This window comes from Marmota marmota, unplaced genomic scaffold (assembly GCF_001458135.2).
Source record: "Marmota marmota marmota unplaced genomic scaffold, marMar, whole genome shotgun sequence".
Lineage (NCBI taxonomy): Eukaryota > Metazoa > Chordata > Mammalia > Rodentia > Sciuridae > Marmota > Marmota marmota.
Window position 1 is genome coordinate 3,233,483 of NW_025999999.1, and position 21,875 is coordinate 3,255,357.

At 39.3% G+C, this 21,875-nt stretch overlaps 1 protein-coding gene and 1 non-coding gene across 4 annotated transcripts in view; both read right to left on the bottom strand.

Moving 5' to 3' along the window:
* The window catches only part of Arhgap19 (Rho GTPase activating protein 19), a 47,293-nt gene extending 33,432 nt beyond the window's left edge, over window positions 1-13,861 (bottom strand). Inside the window, exons 1-2 of one of the 3 annotated variants that reach the window (XM_048807089.1) lie at window positions 13,760-13,849; window positions 6,874-6,925 (exon numbers count right to left, since the gene is read on the bottom strand). Coding sequence is in view for 2 of the 3 variants with exons in the window: in XM_015494575.2 (XP_015350061.1) it covers window positions 13,760-13,815 (56 nt within the window). In the remaining variant the exon portion in view is untranslated. Of the gene's footprint in view, window positions 1-2,212; window positions 2,354-6,873; window positions 6,926-13,759 lie in introns of those variants that run through there. The other 2 variants (XM_015494575.2, XM_048807088.1) reach the window with 2 other exon arrangements.
* LOC125618016 lies at window positions 4,970-5,107 on the bottom strand. The gene has a single exon (XR_007349224.1). It is a non-coding gene; the product is annotated as a U8 small nucleolar RNA (small nucleolar RNA).
* Window positions 13,862-21,875: the final 8,014 nt, after the last annotated feature.

Below are 21,875 nucleotides of genomic sequence, written 5' to 3' on the forward strand. Positions count from 1 at the left end.
TTTTTTTTTTTTTTTTTTTTTTGGTACTGGGGATTAAACCCAGGGGCACTCAACCACTGAGCCATAGCCCCAACCCTATTTTGTATTTTATTTAGAGACAGGGTCTCACTGAGTTGCTTAGTGCCTCACTTTTGCTGAGGCTGGCTTTGAACTCATGATCCTCCTGCCTCAGCCTCCCAGATGCTGGCGTTACAGGAATAAGCCACCACATCCAACAGTATTAAAGCATTTTAATCAACAGACCAAATTTTCAGTTGGTGGCTAGTAGATTCTTTCTTTGCTCTATAATTATAATGTATCCTGAGAAATCGAATGAAAATTTAATGGCAAGGTGTGGTAGCATCCCACTATAATCCCAGCAACTCATGACTAGGCTAAGGCAGAAGGATTGCAAATTCCAGGCCAGCCTTTGAGAGAGGGCAATTTAGCAAAACCCTGTCTCAAAATAAAAAGGGCTAGGGCTGTAGCTCAGTGGTAAAGGGCCCCTGGCCCCCCCAAAAAAAAAAGTAGAAATACGAATGTGTGTTCCAAAGCCAAAAAGTCACTCAGAGAGGAATTTGGAAAGCTTATCCCTTAAACCATTTTACACACTAACATAGGTTATTTTTCCTAAATAAACTTAAAGATGCCAATGATATAATATAAGCCAATCAGAATCAGAAGCACTTCCACCCTAAACCTTTGACTAGAGACTTTTTGTGTGTGTGTGTGTGTCTTGTGGATACTGGGGATTGAACCCAGGAGTGCTCTACCACAGGCATTTTAAGCTAGTCAAATTTAGCAGTAGGGAACCATTTTTTAAGACAGATTCTCACTAAATTGCTACAGCTAATCACAAATTTGAGATTCTCTTGCCTTGGCCTCCCAAGTAGCTGGGATTACTGGGATTACAGGTGAGTGCTTCAGCACCTGGCCAATAAAAGTGGGAAGGGGGAGGCTGCTTTTTTTGTGATATATAGAGATTGAACCAGAGGCACTTAACCACTTAAGCTACATTCCCAGCTCTTTTTATTTTTCTTATTTTGAGACAGGGTCTCACTAAGAAGTTGCTTAGGGCCTCTCTTAAGTTTCTGAGGCTGGCTTTGAACATAGGATCCTCATGCTTCAGCCAACCAAACTGCTGGGGTTATAGGTTGTGCCACCACACCTGGCACAAGAACCTTTCTTTCTTTCTTTCTTTCTTTTTTTATGTCAGTATTTCAGGCAAGAAACAAGAGTCAATATAGAACTATTATTTATAATCACTGCCAATGAGAAATCAGCACTTACTGAGAAGTCAAAAAAATCATGAAATGTGTAAGTACCAAAGAGAAACATAATTTATAGAGCCTAAACTAATCATTTATGAAATTTTAAAGGAATTAAAATACCTTTTAATTCTGAATAATTTCAAATCAAATTAGTTCTAACATATAACCATTTATGAACAATATCCATTATATTCGTGAAGTAAAAGCACATATACACATAAAAACTACAGAATTGTATTAATTTTATTAATGTCCAGAGCATGATCTGTTAAGACTTTAACACTTTTATCAGAGCTGACTCTTCCAGCACTAAATTGGATCAAGTACTCAAGAAAGAAAGGAGCTAGAAGCACAAAGCCCGTAGCTATATAGTTTCTCAACAGAGTCCTTCCTCCTGGCCATCAACCCCGAGACTCCCTCCTGAACAACCTGAACAGGTAGAAAGAGAGTCCAGGCTGCCCCTAGCTATCTGCAAGAAATACAAGAAAAAGACACGTTGGAAGTCCTAACACATAAAGAACAAATAAACAATCTCCTTTCTTTTCCCTTCTGCCCTCCCAAGTTTATTACTCTTGTTATTTGTTACGGATACACTTAAATTTTTCATTAAGCTAGTTTTTTGTTTGTTTTACCTCTTTCTCATTTTTTTCATTGTAGTATAAGACAGTACCTAAGACATGGAAATGATTTTAAAAGAAGGAAAAAGGAAGATAAGAGATGGAGGTTATTTTTAAAAAATTAACCTATATGACAAAGCCCACTAATACCTTTCCAAACAATATGCAATGCCACAAAATGCTAAGAATATAAAGGAACACATTCAAGAACTTCAGAGATTTCAATGACTACAGAAAATACAATATTTAAGCAAATTTAAGCAAAAACAACTCCTTATTCTAAAATATTTTAAAACAAACTCCAAGTTTGCTCCAAATTCAAGAAAAATAAAATAAATTTCTTACATAAGTGCTGAAAGCTTCTGATGAGGCATTGGTAAATCGAAGAGACAGGAAAAAAGCTTTCTCCTTGTTTGTGTGACAAAGGAACTCTCCTTTCCCTGCCCCAGTACAGCCTACACAAATTCCAGACATGCTAGACAACACAAGGACACATTATGGGGCCTGAAAGGCAGTACTTATTAGGACTCTGAGCACTCTTTTGCAAGTAGGAACAAAACAGGAATAAAAAACTGGACCAGTTAACTGTATTTGCCAACACACACATAAAGCTCAACAGGAGACTCCCATCACCACTCAAAGTTGTATTACATGAAACAATTACATAATGTAAGAGCATAGAAGGAACAGTTTTACAATATATGGGGAGGGTTGATCCCTACCTCACATCATACACAAAAAATAAATTTCAAACAGAATAAAGATGTAACTATGAAAAGCCAAACTTTTAAAACTCTAGATCAATAATTTATTTGCTCTTTTGCAGTGCTGAGGCTCAAATCCAGGGCCTCAGAAGTGCTAGACAAGTGCTCTACCACTAAGCTACCTCTCCAGCCCTAAAGACAGTATTTAACAATAAATTAGCCAGGTGCAATGGCACATGCTTACAATTCCAGCAACTCAGGAAGCTTCAAGCTGGAGGATTTCATGTTTCACAGCCTGTACAATTTAAGAAGATCTTATCCCTAAAATTAATGAGGCAAAGGAAGAGCTTTGTTGTTGTGTTGTTTTTCAGTCTTTTGCTGTACTGGGAATTGAACCCAGAAGCACTCAACCCAGCCTTTTTTTTTTTTTTTTTTTTAAGACAGTGTTTTGCTAAGTTGCTGAGGCTGGCCTTGAACTTGGCAATTTCCCTGTCTTAGCTTCCCAAGTCACTGAGATTATAGGTGTGTGCCACAGCACCAGCCAAGAGTTTCTTAAAGAGGATGTAAAAAGCACAATCCACAAAAAAAGGGTGATAAATTTATCTACAGTAAAATTTAAAACTTATTTCATATAACATTTTAAACTTTATTGGCATAAACTTATTTATATTATAGTATCCTCTTCATTTTAAGGAATATAGGTTCCAGAGCAATAAATTCCAAATCTTTATTCCTAATACTGGTAATATGTGTGTTCTCTCTTTATTAAAGTTATGATTATTAATGGTCATCAATTTCATTAGCTTTGTCAAGATTCCAACTTTTGGTTTTATAGAACCTCTCTACTATTTGTTTGTTCATTTCATTAGCTTCTGCTCTTATCTTTATTACTTTCTTCTGTTTTCTTTAATTCAGGACAAAGGTGACACTGAAAATCACTGGAAATGTATGACATTTTCACTGGGACGCTTGGATATCTACAGGGGAAAAAAATGAAAATCAATTCCTACCTCACACTATACACAAAAATCAGTTCCAGGTGAACTGTAGATCTAACAACAAAACAATAGCATCTTAGAAGAAAACAGAAAAACATACTCTTGGGCTGGGGTTGTGGCTCTGTGGCAGAGCACTCGCCTTAGCACCACATAAAAATAAACAAACAACAAAATAAAGAAATTCTGTCCATGTATAACTTAAAAAATATTTTTAAAAAGGAACATATTCTTTTTTATAAGCATAATTATCTTTATTAATAATAGAGAAATTCACTATGAAAGAAAATAAGAAACTCAAACTTTGGCAAATACATAGTTTTACATAATTTTTTTTTCTTTTTTTTTTTTCTATTAGTTGTTCAAGACAATACAATGATCTTGACATACCATACATTTGCTTCAAAGGAACATATTCTTAAACTCAAAGTGGGAAATAATTTTTAAATAAGACCTAAAAAAATAGTTAAAAAGAAAAATATTAATATACTTGACTTCATTAAAATAAGAGTGTGTTTATCAAAAGACATGAATAAACACAGGATGGGAAAATATATATGCAATATAAATAATCAAAAAGGAACTCATATCCTGAATATATCAAGAATTTGCAGGGCTGGGGTTGTGGCTCAGTGGTACAGTGCTCACCTAGCATGCACGAGGCGAGGCACTGGGTTCGATCCTCAGCACCACATAAATGTAAAATAAAGATACTGTGTCCACCTAAAAAAAAAACTTAAGAATGAATATTTAAAGGAAAAAAAAAAAAAGAATTTGCAACCAGGTGCAGTGGACCACACATGTAATCCCAGCGACTCAGAAGGCTGAGGCAGGAGAATCACCAAGGTTAAGGGCAGCCTCAAAATTTAGCAGGACCTAAGAAATTTAGTGAGACCCTGTCTCAAAATAAAACATTAAAAGGGCTGGAGATGTGGCTCAGTGGTAAAGCACTCCTGGGTAAAATCCTTAGTACAAAAAAGAATTGGCTCCAGGCAAAGTGGCACAAACCTATAACTCCAGCTACTCAGGAGGCTGAGGCAGGAGGATTGCAAATCCAAGGTTAGCCTGAACAAATTAGAAAGACCCTGTCTCAAATTAAGAAATTAAAAGGGCTTGGGATGTACCCCCTGGGTTCAATCTCTACTACCCCCCCCCAAAAAAAGGAATCTCCACAGATTGATAAGAATTTTTATAAATAATCCAATTTAAAAACGGGCATGGGATTTCTTTTTAAATATTTATTTTTTGGTGTAGATGAACACAACACAATGCCTTTATTTTTATGTGGTGATGAGGATCAAACCCGGGTCCTGCCTGTGCTAGGCGAGCGCTCTACTCCTGAGCCACAATCCCAGCCCCCGCATGGGGTTTTATTTATCTATTTTTTTATTTATTTTTTAAGAGTCAGATAGGTAGAATTAATCAGGGTGTTGCAAGTCGTGATTATGCAGAAACACTAATCAAATATCCCATGAACTCCAATCATCATGTTCCATCTGCCCTCTAGAAGGAGGAACGGTAAGGATTATCCTACCTGATGATAGGATTTTTAAAAGATAGCCAAATGGTTAACTTTGAAAAAAGCTCAATCATATTAGACATCAGGAAAATGCAAATTAGAACAATGATATACTATTACCCACTAGAATGGCAAAAATTAAAGAGATTGTGCCAGATGTGGTAACACTTATCTGTCATCCCAGCTACTTGAGAGGCTAAGGTAGAAGGATCACCAAGTTCATGGCCAGCCTCAGCAAGTTAGTGAGATCCCAGCTAAAATAAAATATAAAGACTAGGGATGTAGCACAGTGGATGTAGCACCTGCCTAGCATGTTCAATCCCTACTAACACACACACACACACACACACACACAATTAGAGGTTGACCCTACCAAGGTTTAGGAGAAAGCAATGAGAACTCATACATATAGATGTGTGTGTGTGTAAAAACACACACAATACCTTTATTTTATTTATTTATTTATACGTGGTGCTGAGGATCAAAGTCAGTGCCTCACATGTGCTAGGCAAGCACTCTACCACTGAGCTACAACTCCAGTCCAGGAACTGTCTTATATTGATACTAGTGCTACATATTGATGTGATTGTTTTGAAAAACTGGTCTTCTCTACTAAAGTTAAACAAAGCGTATATCTATGATCCAACAATTCTATTCCATACCTAACATGTGCCACCAAAAACTACAAACAAGAATGTCCATTGTGCTGGGAATGATGACACACATCTATAATCCCAGCAATTTGGGAGGCTGAGGCAGGGTCTTGCTAAGTTGCTTAGGGCCCCACTAAGTTGCCGAGGTTGGCCTTATAAAGCAAGACCCTGCCTCAAAATAAAAAGTGAAAAGGGTCGGGGATGCTGCTCAGTGGTTAAGCAGCCTGGGTTCAATTCCTGGTACCAGAAAAAAAAATATTACTGAAGCTGGGTGATGGAAAAGAGTATTGGTTATATTATTCTATATATTTGTATGTATGATCAACATTTCATGATAATTTTTCTTAAAGAAATCAAGAAGTTTTTGCCTACATCTCCATACAACTTGATATAAATATCATAGAGGTGCTAAGTACAGTGTAGTTCACAAAACGTGTGTTACCACGTGAAAGACCCTGGCTTCGATCCCCAGCACCAAAAAAGTAAAAATTAAAAAATCATAGAAAACCAAAGTATATATTAAAAGTGAATTTCCTTATTATAGAAGTTTTTGCAGGGCTGAGGATGTGGCTCAAAGGTAAAGCACTTAACCTGGCACAGCAGAACCCTGTGTTTGACTTCTGGCACCCCTATAAAAAGGTTTTGCATAGATATGGTCAGAACCAGGAGAATTTGTAGCTAGGTTTGTAAGCATACAGAGATAACAAGGGCTCCAGCCAGATATCCTAAAGAATCATAGAGGTAAGACCCCACAAAAAGAGAAATTTTGATAACCTACTTATAATCTACAATTTCTGCTTCTACCACTAGATGGTACTCTGCATGTAAGGTGATACGCTTCATAAAAGGACTGGAAACAGAATCCACAGCTGAAAAATCAATTACAGAAAAATGAAATGCAAGTGCTTTTTAGGCATGTTGAACCTATGAATTTGCAAAATTCAAGGCAGTGAAAAAAAATCCTACATTCTGCAAATGTATTTTCTGACTGACTACAACCAAAACTGCATACCCACAAAACTAAATATTTCCTCCCCAGTGAATTGCTTAACTTGATTTGTTCTCCAAGAACCACAACCTTGGCAGCATCTACCAAAATATGAGCTATATTTAAAGTTGTCTAAGCCCAACTTACCACTCTGAGAGAAGTATGTACTCTCTTACTGCTTCTTCAATTCTAGCAGGCTCTGAAACATGATTTTAAATATGCCACTTTATTGGGGAGGAAAATATGCATACAAGTATCAATCAAAAGACTGCATAGCTTTCTGAATATCAAATTTAAGTAGGTATCATGAAAGTTGAATATACAGAAGACAAAACAGGCCCCATGTGCCCAAGCTGGCAGGTTTTTGTTAATACCAGAAATAATTCAAGGTTGATAAGTAAGTACTACAAGATTTCAGGAAACAGTATCTAATATCTTAGATAAAATTTTAAAACATTTACACACTCAGGTCTGCCCTTAAGCGGCACTGTCCAAGCTTTTGTAATGTGAACTTGCTATCCCTAATTTAGACTCCCAATACTATTCAACTTAAATTAATTTCAAGCTACTAGAGCAACCTGACCTAAACTAAACTGACAAACTATCTAGAAATAAAAAAAAAAAAAATCTTGATTGCCTACCTTCTTAAACATTTTTGGACACCTAAGACTTTGTTCTGTGGAATGACAATGTTTTGTTCTCAGTGAAGATGGTTAATTATACTTCTCAGAGTATCAATAATGCTGATTTATTGCTGGGCACTATGACGCACACATAGAGTCCCAGTTACTTGCAAGGCTGAAACAGGATTCCTTGAATCCAAGGAGTTTGAGACTAACCTGGGCAACATGCGGAGACTTCATTTCAAATTTTAAAAATAAATTTTAAAGGGGTTGGGGTTGCGTCTCAGAGGTAGAACGTTTGCCTAGCATGTATGAGGCACTGGGTTTGATCCTCAGCACCACATAAGGTAAAATAAAGACATCGTGTCCACCTATAACTAAAATTATATATATATATATATTTTTTAAAGGTATTGTGTCCAACTATAATTTAAAAAAACTAAATAAAAGATTTTTTTAAAAAGCCAATTTATTGACTTATTTGCTTGGTAACTTTTATCCTTTTGGGTGTTACAAGACACCTAATTCTTCTCTCCCAAGTTGGTATACAATAGGAAAGAGGTTAACTGTATTTGAAAAGTAGCATCAAAGTTCCCTGATTAATTGAAGAAAATTCCTAGGTCACTTCACTGACAGTATAGTTTCCCTCTTATCATTTATCTAAAAGCTGTTTATCCTCAAAAAAATAGAGTCACAGCTTAGTGAGCTTCTTTTCCCTACATACTTTAAACACCATGAGTCTCAGGCAATTAAAACTAGAAATACTTCTATGTATGATCAGATTCAGTTCTACAAGACTATTTCTATATTCATTTGTTCCAAAGTCCCAAAAGATACATTCTCCCCAGTGGACAGCTAATGCTTTTTGCTCAGGCACATGACTTGTTCCTATCTACACAAATTCACATACTAAAAATTCTTAAGATTTTGTCTATACTTTTAGCCTGCCAGAGAGACTCATATACTACATAACTAACCACCAGTCTTTATCAACTAACATAAAAAAGTAAATGGTTCTCTGAGACAAAGAAACTGAACAAAAAAAAAAAATCACTCATATGATCATTTAAAATCAATCCAACAATTTTAAGATAATGTATAGTGGGCTGGGATGTGGCTCAGTGGTACAGTGCTTGCCTAGCATGTGTGAGGATGTCAGTTCCATCCCTAACCTGCACCTCCCTCCACCAAAAAAAAAAAAAAAGATATAGGAAGGTATAGGGATAAGAAAATAAGTCTTTAAACTCCAAAGAGCTTAAATTTCACTAAGCATTATAAAATTTTAAATAGTAGCTAAAGATCACAACACAAAAAGATGATACAATCTGAGTGTAGTGATACACACCTATAACCCCAGCTGCTCTGGAGACTGAGACAGGAAGATCATAAATTCAAGGTCAGCCTTGACAACTTAGAAAGAACCTATCTCAAAATAAAAATAAAAAGGATTGGGGATGTGGCTCAGTGCACTAAAGTACTCCTAATTCAATTCCTAGTACCACAAAAAAAAAAAAAAAAAAAGATACAAGATCATTAGCTGCCCAATCCATGGATAAGAAAGACTCTAGGAATTCAGAAGAAAATGTTCTTATACAAGAATCCACATTTGAGCCAGATCATAAAGATGAGTAGGATTTGGATGGATGAGGGGTAACTAGCATTTAAATAAGAGGCATTTCTTTGAGTTTTAGCTGTTTAAGAAATATGAGGGCTGAGGTTGTAGCCCAGTGGTACAGTGCTTGCCTCGCATGTGGAAGGCACTGGGTTTGATCCTCAGCACCACATAAAAAATAAAGTATTGTGTCCATCTACAGCTAAAAAAAATTCTTTTTTAAACAAAGAAATATGAATGTTTTTCTCCACACATTAAATGGTAAGGCCTTTTCAAAACATAACCTTAAGCATATAACTATAACTAAAATACACATATAAAAAAATAATGCCTAGCATGTGTGAGGAATATATGCAGGAGCAGTACAAAGACAGCATAATGAACCTCTGTTGGTTTTGCCCACTATTTCCCCCTTCCTCTGGTAACAGCACCCCCATTTTCCTTTGGGCAATAATTTCTCCCCATCTTTCAATCCATATGATTCAGCAGGCACTAGGTAGGGGCACATAATCCAAGCTTAAACAGAAACACTCTATTCCCCTCACTGATTCAAAGACCCACAAAGCCAAATTGGGAAAAGACTCACCTTCAAGATTCTTGCTAAATGCTAAAACTGCTAACCTGATGGGATGTAAGACAGATGTTTTAGTGGTCCATTATCGCCACCTTTTATGAAGAACCTGCTTTCTTATGAAGCAAATACCAGAGGAAACCAAATATAAGAAAGCAAGAGGCAGATACCTAAAAATATTGAGATTTGAGATTTTTGGTACAGATTAAGCCTTACTTGACCTAACCCCAAGTTTTTCCATTTCTTGAGCTGGTTAATAATGTCTCATTTTATTTAAGCTAGTTTAAGTGTCTGGCACATATAACTGAAAGAATACTAACAAATATAAATGTGGAATCCACTTGCCAATAATATGTAACTGAGCCCTCTCTTCTGTATTTTCACCTTCACAAGACAAAGTTGCCACTCTGGGAATCCTACCTCCTTACCTGATCTGAGGATAGCCTCTATTCTCCGGGATCACTTCTTGAAGGGCTCACTATCAACAACTGTCCCACAAGGTCTGCCTTTGGTAGCGCCCATTAGAAAGTCAGCCTCTCTATATTTTCCTTTTAAAATGCTCCTTTATTTCCTATGTTTCTTAACCCTAACCCTTCCATACCAATTTTCTAAAGTTTCTTAGTTTTATATTGTTTTGCTTTGGTGCTGGGGATGGAATCCAGGACCTCCCACATACTAAGCACAATGGTGCATTTACAGGGAGAAATAGGGAAAACAAGATGGAAGTCAAATCTTGAAGAGGTCACATTTTTAGATAAAAAAATATTAAATGTTCATCAGAAGGGAAAGCAGCATACTACAGGGAAACAGCCACGTCAATGTTTATAGCAGCACAATTCACAACAGCTAAACTGTGGAACCAAACTAGATGCCCTTCAGTAGATGAATGGATAAAGAAAATGTGGTATATATACAATGGAATACTACTCAGCATTAAAAGAGAATAAAATCATGGCATTTGCAGGTAAATGGATGGAGCTGGAGAATATAATGCTAAATGAAATTAGAAAATCCCCAAAAACCAAATGCTAAATGTTTTCTCTGATTTAAGGATGCTAATTCATAATGTTGGTGGGTGGAGGGCATGGGAGGATTAGATGATCTCTAGATAGGGCATGGGGATAGGAAAGACAGTGGAATGAGATGGACATCATTACCCTAAGTACATGTATGAAGACACGATGGTGTGACTCTACTTTGTTTACAATCAGAAATATGAAAAATTGTGCTCTATATGTGTAATATGAATTGTAATGCATTCATATAAGAAGATTCAGAAGGGGCCATCTGATTCCAATTAAAATCTTTTCTTTCCACTATCGAAAAAGAAATAAATCTAGAGACTTATATTAGGTCATAAAAGAGAAAGTGACAATCCTGTGCCACTACATAATGATTTCTAAAGCAGGATTTGAAATAACTTGAACATGTCTAACAGGAAGTTAGAAACAAGCACTCTCTTATAGAACACATTGGGGTTACAAACATAGATTTTTTTAAATATTTTTTAACCAATTTCATTTTTAATATTGCTCAGGCTAGCCTGAGCAATATAATGAAAACAGTCTCAAAAAATTAGAAAAATTAAATATTAAGGCATACCATTTTTTAAAAAATGATATTGGGAACTGAATTCAGGGGTACTTTACCACTGAGCTACACCCCCAGTTCTTTTTTGTTAATTTTTTTTTAGTTGTAGATGGACACAATACCTTCGTTTTTATTTATTTTTATGTAGGGCTGAGGCTCGAACCCAGCTCACATGTGCTAGGCAGGAGCTCACATGTGCTAGGCAGGAGCTCTGCCACTGAGCTATAGCCCCAGTCCCTGTTTGTTTTTTGAGACAGGGTCTTGCTAAGGTGCTGAGGCTGGCCTCAAACTTGTGCTCCCCCTGCCTCAGCCTCCCAAGTCATCTGGGATTACAGTGTACAACACTGCACCAACTCTCACTCCTAATTATTAGGAGCAGGTTGAAGATATTGATGAAGGAATAGAAAACAAGACTTCTAAATAGATGATTATGTATTCTCCATTCAAAATTCAAATGTCTTTTTTAAAAAATATCTTTCAGTTGTTGATGAACCTTTATTTTATTTATTTGTATGTGGTGCTGAGAATCGAACCCAGTGCCTTATGCATGCTAGGCAAGTGCTCTACCACGGAGCCACAACCCCAGCCCCTCAAATGTCTTAATCTGTGCAAATCACAACTCTTTTCTTCATGAAACATAAGGGGCCCCACAACCAAGAGAATATTAGTGTCTGCAGGGCAAAAGAGAATTGGTATGGGATATCTCATCACAATATCATATCTGTGTCTTTAGAAATGGCAAAAACGGGCTGGGGTTGTGGCTCAGCGGTAGAGCACACGTATAGCACGTGTGAGGCACTGGGTTCCATCCTCAGCACCACATAAAAATAAATAAAGTAAAGGCACTGTGTCCAACTACAACTGAAAAAAAAAATTTAAGAAAAAAAGAAAAAGAAATGGCAAAAACTATTACTAATGAATTACTGATCACCTGTACAAAGCTAAGGACTGGGAATTTGAGATAAAAACATGTTATCTTAAAGCCTTACAGAAACACCAAGCTGGGCTGGGGAGGTGGCTCAAGCGGTATCGCACTCGCCTGGCATGCGTGCGGCCTGGGTTCGATCCTCAGCACCACATACAAAGATGTTGTGTCCGCCGAAAAAACTAAAAAATAAATATTAAAATTAAAAAAAAAGAAAAAAAAAAGAAACACCAAGCTGCCAGGTGTGTGGCCTACACCTGTAAACCCAGCTACTCCAGAGGCTGAGACAGGAGGATCATGAGTTCCAGGCCAGCATGGGCAACTTAGTAAAACCTTGTTTCAAAATAAAATCTAAAAAAGGCTGGGAATGTAGCACAGTGGTAGAGTGCCTGCCTAACATACAGGTTCAATGCTGTAGTACTGCAGTACTGCAAAAAAAAAAAAAAAGGAAGAAAAAAAATTTAAAAACCGAACTTCTCTTTTAAATTATGGAAATGATTATATTGATTAAACAGTTTCAGGTTAAGAACCTACTGACCATGTAACTAACATTCTCAAAATTTAAACTTCATTGGTGTTATCTTTTTTTTAATATTTATTTTTTAGTTATAGGTGGACACAATATCTTTATTTTATTTTTATGTGGTGCTGAGGATCAGACCCGGTGCCTCATGCATGGTAGGCCAGCGCTCTACCTCTGAGCCACAACCCCAGACCCGGCAATATCTTATAAAAGAATTTAAACTACTCTTGCTATAGAAGAGTATTTTATTTGTCCCCAGATTTTCATCTCAGTTCAGGATTTCGAGTTGGATGAGGGATGACCTAATCCAATTTATTCATCCCCTATACAGATTTCAAACAAAAATGATCAACCACTTATGGGCAGCTCAGAGCAGAAAACTCTTTTCTCTTGTAAAAAAAAAAAAAAAAATGTTATGAAATAATACATCCAACCGAACTCATCTTGGCTCAGAAGCAACCAAGACTCCTGGACCCTTCAAATGGGTGCAAAAGAAGCCAAACCAAAGTATGTTACTGATGTACATTGAAGCAACGTAAATAAGCTCTTTCTATTGAATTCTATCTAGATAAGATAGAGAAATAGATGGGCAGACAGAGATAGACGAAGGCGCTGTAGAAATAAAGTCATGATATCCCGGACCGATCTTTTCTTCAGCTTTTCTAGTGGGAAAAAGGAAATCTACCACGAATCTAGTGATTGTTATTTGCCAAGCTCAGTAACTGGGGGCTTTAAGTTGTTTTATCCATTCCTGACGTTTTCTGAAATAGACATCATTACGTTCGTGGACAGATGAAGAAACTGGAGGTTTAAAAGCTAATCCACTTCTAATTAACACTCAAATCCTTGCTCTGACTCAAACGCATGAACTCTCGGAGATTGGGAACGCTGTGTGACGCTAGGGAATTCGCTAAACAGCTCTGGGCTTCAGCTTGCTAGCCATGCAAAACTCAGCGTCCCGGAGGGCAGCGCTGCCACCAACTGCGGGTCGGTTTGCCCAACGCCGCGCGCGGACCTCCAGCGGGCAGCTGCAGGAGCGGTCAGCCCTCGCAGGCGCGACTCTGTAAAACGCCGTGCGAGAAAGGAAGAAAGTCCGGCCCCGTGGGTCACTGTGACCCAAGGCAAGGGCGGCAGTATGACCAGCTCAGGGCCTCGTTTCCTAGGCAGCTTGACCAAGAACTTGGCTCACCTCCGGCCAGAGTCCTGGGCTGGCACCTCCCCTTCACTCCGCGCCTCAGTCGCCATCTTCGTCAGCAATCACTTCCACCGCCCCCGTCTCAGGACCCGCCCCGAGCTTTGGATTGGCTAAGGTGTTTCCCCATCTCGCGTGCGATTGGATGACTCGTCCGCCCCTCCGCAGTTGGACTAGCTACATATTATTGGTCCATTCAAATACCTAACGGTCATTGGTGGCCCCCACCCTGGCGGAACCGCGGGGCGGGAGAGACCCAGCCCGGAGGCCCCGGGAAAGCTCTGGTTTTAATGAACTCGAAGGATTTCAGGGACTCTGAGGTTCCTGTCAGGAATCCCCAGCATATGCGTATTTTTTTTTCTTGCTATGTAAGTAGAACTACAGAACTGTTGAATTTGATAGTCACTTAAGTGTCACCCTAAACCGGCGCGTGGTGCACATCTGTAACCCCAGCAGCTTGGGAGGCTGAGGCAGGAGGATCACGAGTTCAAAGCCAGCCTCAGCAACTTAGCGAGGCATTTAGCAACTCAGCAAGACCCTGTCTCTAATAAAATATTAAAAAGTGCTGGGGTCGCTGGGGATATAGCTCAGTTGGTAGAGTGCTTGGCTAGCATGCACAAGGCCCTGGGTTCAATCCCCAGCATCCCCCCACCCCTGCGTTCAATTCTTGGTACAGAAAAAAAAAAAAAGAAGGGGGTCTGGGAGCTGGGGATGTAGCATTCCTGGGCTCAGTACCCAGGGGAAAAAGCCACTCTCTAAAGAGCAAGAATTGTTTTCTACCTTGATACAGAGAGAGAGCTACCTAGAAGAGAGGAGGCACAGTAATGGCAACCGAGTATAGTCTGTCTCTTATCTGCCAGTTCCCTTCCAGAGCTAACAGCAGATCCAAAAAATATTTCCAGGGCCGGGGTCTGTACCAGAACACATACAGACTTTTTTTCTTGTCATCATTCCCTAAACATTACAGTATAACAACTATTTATGGAGCATTAGATATTTTAAGTAATCCAGAGATGATTTAAAGTAGATAGGATCTGACTGGGTTATAAGCAAATACTATACTGTTCTACCTAAGGGCTTCGAGCATCTTTGGGTTTTGGTATGGTTTGGGATCCTGAGACCAAAATAACCCATGGATACCCAGGGACCACTGTTCTTACTCTTCAATGTGATCCAAAGCCTTCCCTCTTTTGTCCTACACAGCACAACAGTAGGTCACTTGTACTTCCCAGAGTTTGCCTTCCTGGTGTGAACTGTGGAACCAAGAGCTGCCTGACTGTCCTGAATTGAGCCTTAATGCTCAGTGGTAGATACAACCCTAATTTTGCTTACCTGTGGGGTCACTGGCTTCTGTTAAGGATTAACGAGGCAACAGATGTGAGAACACTGTAAATTTAAAACATTTTTTTTTCCTATTTTGTTTTCTATGATGGACTTTTAAGAGATTTCCCCTCCCTATTGTTTCTTCTGATGTTCTTCCATATGAGAGTCTCCCAGCACCCTCTCTCTCTTCCACAAAGCTCTACCCACATGCAAGGATGACCTTAGGCCTTAGCCTAAGCAACTCCACTTTAAAACACCAGTTTGAAAACTTCAGTCTCCCCAGGCACACCTATGGAGCCTTCCAGCATGGCCCTCAGGCACAAACAAATCATTCCTCCCCACCCAAACAGACCAGATGCTTTAACCTCAGGGCAAATGACATCACTGAGAAACCCAGTTGCACCTGATAGGGATTGAAAGGGTGGTCAGAAGCCCCAAAATTTAGTATAAATGATGGAGCAAATGAATTGACATTCGGCTAGCCAACACTGATGCCCTCAGGCTGGAGAGCCTGATGGAGGATCTGGATGCACATCCCTACTCTTCTCATCGTTTGCCTGATCCTCACATCTTCCTCACCGCTCTCAAACTCTACAGCCACATCTTGACCCTGGTGAGAGCCATGACTACTCCCTACCACCTCAACTGGCTGTCAGCTCCACCCCAGGAGAACCCTGCCTTGGTTCCTGACCAAGCCTGCGTTCTGAGTGAATGTCCATCTGCTGGACTTAGAGCCTAAGGCTTGAGACTTTTGATCTGACACTTGAACTTAGCATGCAGAGGGAATGTCTGTCATGAGCCTGTCATGATTAAGTGTGTTTGCAGTGCTTAGAATTAATCTAGAATTGTTTGCTGTGAATTGATTATGTCTATTGCAGTGCCTAGCATTAAGGATTGTCATTTTCTTGATTAAGAACCTATAGGGTAAAATTATATTGAGTGATTTGGGTGAATAAAGCATTGAAAAGGGCAGAAGCATATGGATATTCTTTATTTCTCCCCCTCAACTGCATAAGTCGCATCTTTTGCCCATGGTGACACCACACATTTTAGGGATTTTTGTTTGTTTAGTTTGTTGGGTTTGGTACAGGGGTTGAACTCTGGGGCACTCTACCACTGAGCCACATCCCCAACCCTATTTTGTATTTTATTTAGAGACGGTTGTCATTGAGTTGCATAGTGCCTTGCCATTGCTGAGATTGACTTTGAACTTGTGATCCTCCTGCCTCAGCCTCCCGAGCTGCTGGGATTACAGGTCTAAGCCACCACACCTGGCTTAGTTTTATTTTTTTTTAAGAATTTTTTTTGTTTTTTTAGTTGTAGATGGACACAATACCTTTATTTTATTTATTTATTTTTTATGTGGTGAGGAGGATCCAACCCAGGGCCTCACACATGCTAGGTAAGTTCTCTAACACTGAGCTACAGCCCCAACCCCCAATAGTTTTTAATTTTTCAACAAATTCTACCTTGCCTCAGGGCCTTTTCATGTGTTGTTTTTATCTGACTGTCCCATTTTTCGCTTTACCATCTTTCAGGTCTCTGAGTAAATGTCACTGGTTCAGAGGCTTTCTATAGCCCCAATATGGAAATCAGTTTCCACTCTCAATTTTCATAAATTCTTCTTTCTTCACAGCTCTTATCACAACTTACGTATTTGTTTGTGTGATTATTAATTTCATGTGAGCTTTCCCAGCCAGACTTCCTGCCTCAACTAGGCAGAAACTACATCTAGTTTTCTTTCCATGGTGTCTGGTACACGGCGGCTGTTCAGTAGGTACTTACCAACTAAATATAAACAAATCATCAGACTATATTAACCAAATTAAAAAATTGAATCACATGTCCTAATAGATTTTTTCATTGATGACTTTATATTAAAATTTGAAGCTGGGCACAGTGGTGCACACCTGTAATCTTAGAGCTAGAAGGCTGAGGCAGGAGGATCACAAGTTCAAGGCCAGCCTGAACAACTTATTGAGATTGTTTTAAAATAAAATTTTAAAAAGGCTTAGAAATAATGATATGGTGTATTTAAGGGAAGAAAGAATTTTCAGGCTCTGATTTGTCTTTAAAACCCTGCAAGGGGTCCACAAGGGGCATTGCTGGCCAGTTCCTGAGTGGCAACGATTCATGTCTGGGGCAGGTGGACAAAGCATGTTTGCTCCATATTGCAGAATAAAGCCCTGCTCCCTGATGTCAAAAAAATAAATAAATAAATAAAATTTTAAAAATAAAATAAAAAAGGCTTGGAGTGTAGTTCAGTGGTAGAGCGCTTGGCATACACAAGGCCTTGCATTCAATCCTCAGTACCACACACACAAAAAAAAAGTTTGATAAATGTATCCAAATAAAATACATTTAGTATTACTATTAACAAATCATCTTTATTGAGTAAATACATGAAAAGAAACATAAGCGGTTGAGGTTGTAGCTCAGTGGCAAAGGCTTGCCTAGCACATGTGAGGCCCTGAGTTTGATCCTTAGCACTACATAAAAATAAACAAAATTAAGGCATGATGTCCATCTACAACTAAAAAAACAAAAAAAATTCTTAAAAAAAAATAAAACTAAGCCAGGTGTGGTGGCTTAGACCTGTAATCCCAGCAGCTCGGGAGGCTGAGGCAGGAGGATCACAAGTTCNAAAAAAAAAAAAAAAAAGAAAGAAAGAAAGAAAAAAAACATTAAAAAAATATATAAAATTCAACAGACATACAACATACATCCAGGACATTTTCTTCTTCTCCTCCTTCTCCTTCTCCTTTTTTGGTGGTGCTGGGACTCAAACCCAGGGGCAAGCCCTCCACCACTGAGCTATACCACCAGTCATTTGGCCTTTGGTGAACTTTGTTCTTTCTTTTCTTTTGTTTTTTGTTGTTTTGGTTTTTTTTCTTTTTGGGAGGTGTTTTTGTTTTTGTTTTTCAGTTGGGAGTCTTCTATGCTGCCCAGGCTGACCTCAAACTTTCAATCCTCCTGCCTCAACCTCACGGGTGGCTGGGATTACAGGTGCACACCACTCTTGGTAAAACTTTTCATTAAACCCCAGACTGTTGGAAAATCCAGCCTGTGTGTCAAGGCTGATATAAACAAACCTAAACCAGGTCCAGCACATACCTGTAATCCCAGCAACTCAGGAGGCTGAGGTAGGAGAATCCAAGGTTAAGGTCAGCTTCAGCAGCTTAGTGAAACCTTATTTCAAAATAAAATAAAAAGGACCGGGGATGTAACTCAGAAGCAGAATGCTCCTGGATTCAGTCCTCTGTAACACACACACACACCCACACACACACAAACACACACTTCAAATTCTGCCCTTCCCCCAAAAATCTTAAGTTTTGTTCCAGGACCCAGAACATGATTGACTGGATTAAATGGATGATTTCCACAAAAGAAGAAACATTGAAAATTTTAAAGTGTTACCACCACAACTAGAAAGAAAACCATGGGACTATATTTCTGGTTCATCTCCTTTGATGAAAAATCTCAGTTTTGTACAATATGGGGGGAAATGATTTAAAGGTGGACTCTGGAGTTCGGAGCCCAAGTTCAAATCCCAGGTCCATCACCTGTAGCTGTATGAGCTCCGACAGGTTACTCAATATTCTGATCGCATTTCCTCTTCTGTAAAATAGGATAATAATAATTCTCACAGGATAGTTCTGAAAATTAAATGGGAAAATCTCTGAAAAGCCACATAGTAGCACAGCTTCTTGGCACGTAGTGAGACTAGATAAACGTGCAAGATAACATGGAGAATATTGATGCCACACGGCCTCCTGGAGAACACACCTCTCCCCCTGCTGTGTGATAAGGAGCATAGATTACACGGTAGTTACAGTTTAATCAGTTACTTTTGTGAGGGGTGTGTTTCTCCTCAAAACCAACTGTTGCACTGTGACTTCTGGTTCAAAGCAAATATTATTGCTGAGTGCCGTGGAAATATGCGCTCAGCTGACACGCCTGCACACCTTGTTTCCGGAAGGTGTCACGACTCCCCTGAGTCATCTTTACTCTATCCAGGTACCGATTGTCAGCCTGGTGATAAGGTGGCAATCCAGCAGAATTCGAGTAAAGGCATCCGGCAGCCCAGCTGAACAAAAGGTCACAGAGAAGTGACCCCAGCCCTCAAGGAGTTATAATAGTCTCAGGGAGACAAAATGAACTCATGAAATGGAAGACAGCGGAGGGTAATAAAGGAGGAACGTGGAAGGAAGTTTTTATAAAAAAGGAACAAGATGGAAAGAAAGAAAGACAAGGGGCTCAACCTGTGAACCCAGGCTCTAACTTCATCCTCAATCAAGGCAGAGGACTTCAGTCTTGGGAGGCATCCTTCCAACCTCCATTTTTGTTCTTGTTCCCTCTTAAATTAAAGCAGGACATTTTGATGCCCTTATCACAATATAAAAGCATCAAGTGTGTTTCTGAACTTTGTGTCAGTATTGAGTCTGATGAGTAGTAGGATGATTTCTTTCCTTTTTTTTTTTTTTTTGTGTGTGTGTGTATGTGTGTTTGTGTGGTGCTGAGGATTGAACCCAGGGTCTTGTGCAAGGGAGGTAAGTACTCTACCAACTGAACGATATCCCTAGCCCTACAATTTTTTTTTTTGTACTGGTTGAACTCAGAGGCACTCAACCACTGAGCCATAGCCCCAGCCCTATTTTGTATTTTATTTAGACATAGGGTCTCACTGAGTTGCTTAGAGTCTCACTTTTGCTGAGGCTGGCTTTAAACTTTCGATCCTCCTGTCTCAGCCTCCCCAGACTCTGGGATTACAGGCGTGCGCCACCGTGCACAGCCCTACAAGCATTTTTTAAAACCAAAAGTCTATGGCACATGCCTTATAATCCTAGCAACTCAGGAGACTGAGGCAGGAGGTTACCAGTTTCAAGGCCAGCCTCAACAACTTAGCGAGAACCTGTCTTAAAAGAAAAAAGAAAAAAAGGGGGGGTGGGTGTGCTGGGGCTGTATCTCAGTGGTAAAACACCTCTGGATTCAATCCCTAGTACAAAAAAAAAAAAAAAAACTAAAAATGTGATGCTGCTGGGCATGGTGGCACACGTCTATAATCCCAGCGGCTCAGGAGGCTGAGGCGGGAGGATCACAAGTTCAAAGCCAGCCTCAACAAAAGAGAGAAACTAAGCAATTCAGTGAGACCCTGTCTCTAAATAAAATACGAAATAGAGCTGGGGATGTGGTTCAGTGGCCAGGTGCCTGAGTTCAATACCTGGTACCACCCCCCCAAAAAAAAATATGATGTTGTTCTTTTATCAAAATAGCCAACAATAGCCAGATGCTTATAATCCCAACAGCTCCAGAGGCTAAGGCAGGAGGATCACAAGTTCAAAGCCAGCCTCAGCAAAAGAAAGGCACTAAGCAACTCAGTGAGACCCTGTCTCTAAATAAAATACAAAATAGGCTGGGATGTGACTCAATGGTTGCGTGCCCCTGAGTTTAATCCCCAGTACCAAAAAAAAAAAATAGCCAACAATAGCTAGATACAATGGTATATGCCTGTAGTGCCAGTTACTTAGTAGGTTGAAGCAGGAGGATGGCCTGAGCCCAGGCTTTGAGGCCGGTCAGGGCAACAAAGTCAGACTCTATCTCAAAAATCAAAGTAGCCAGGGCTGATGTGGTGGCTCAGTGGTAGAGCTCTTGCCTCTCATGTGTAAAGCACTGGGTTCAATCCTCAGCACCACATAAAAAATAAATAAAACAAAGATATTTTTAAGATATATTTTTAAAAAAATCAAAATAGCCAGCAGTCCAACCAAAATATTACTTACCCACCTGGAATACCCATTCCCCTGCCCTTTCTTTGCCATTTAATTGGTATTTATCATGATATAGTCTTTGAAATGTCATTCTAGGAGTTTTCCCATCACCTCTCAATATTTAGCTCTTTTTATATTGTTTAACTATACAAGTAATACAAATAACATTGTAAGATATTTTCCTTAAGAAAAAAATTCAAATAATAGAAATAAAATTCTCTCATCTACCACTCCTGCATTCTGGTCTCTCCTTTAAGAAATGACTATTTTCTATTTGAAATGTATCTTTCAGAGCTTTTTCTATACAATACATTCACTCTACAAATATTAGTGAGTGTCTATTATGTGCCAGGCATTGTTCAAGACCTGCAGATATATCAAGAGCAAGGCTAAGTCCTTCTCCTATGGCATTTCATTCTTATGGTAACACACACAGACATCCAGAATCATATAATTTTGTTTTAAGTTTTAGATAAAGATAATGCACTGTACCACTGTCCTCATGCATTTGTCAAAGACCTTTCCAGGTCAGTACGCACGGATCTGACATTCTTTTGACTTCTGCACAGTGTTTCACGTTACGGGTATCCCCTTTATTGAAATCATCCCCTTTGGTTGAACATTTAGGTTTCTGTCAGTCAGGATTGCAAGCACTGGAAACTAGCTTTGCCTAACAAAATCAGGAGCTAGATTTGTTGGAAGGATGTAAATCATTCCCAATCTTTTGCTTCCCAGGTGTACATGCCTTCCCAGCAGCACATGCCTGTAATCCCAGTGACTGGGGAGGCTGAGGCAGGAGGATCACAAGTTTGAGGCCATCACTGTGAAAATCAACTTGGAGGAGGAAAGATTGATTCGGGCTCACAGCTTCAGTGGTTTCAGTCCACGGTCCCTTGGCCCCATTGATGTGGGTTTGGGGTGAGGCAGAACACCATGGCAGGAAGGGTGTGATAAAACAATGCTGCTCTCTTCATGGTGACCAGGAAGCAGAGAGAGAGGGAGAGGAAGGAGTCTAAAAC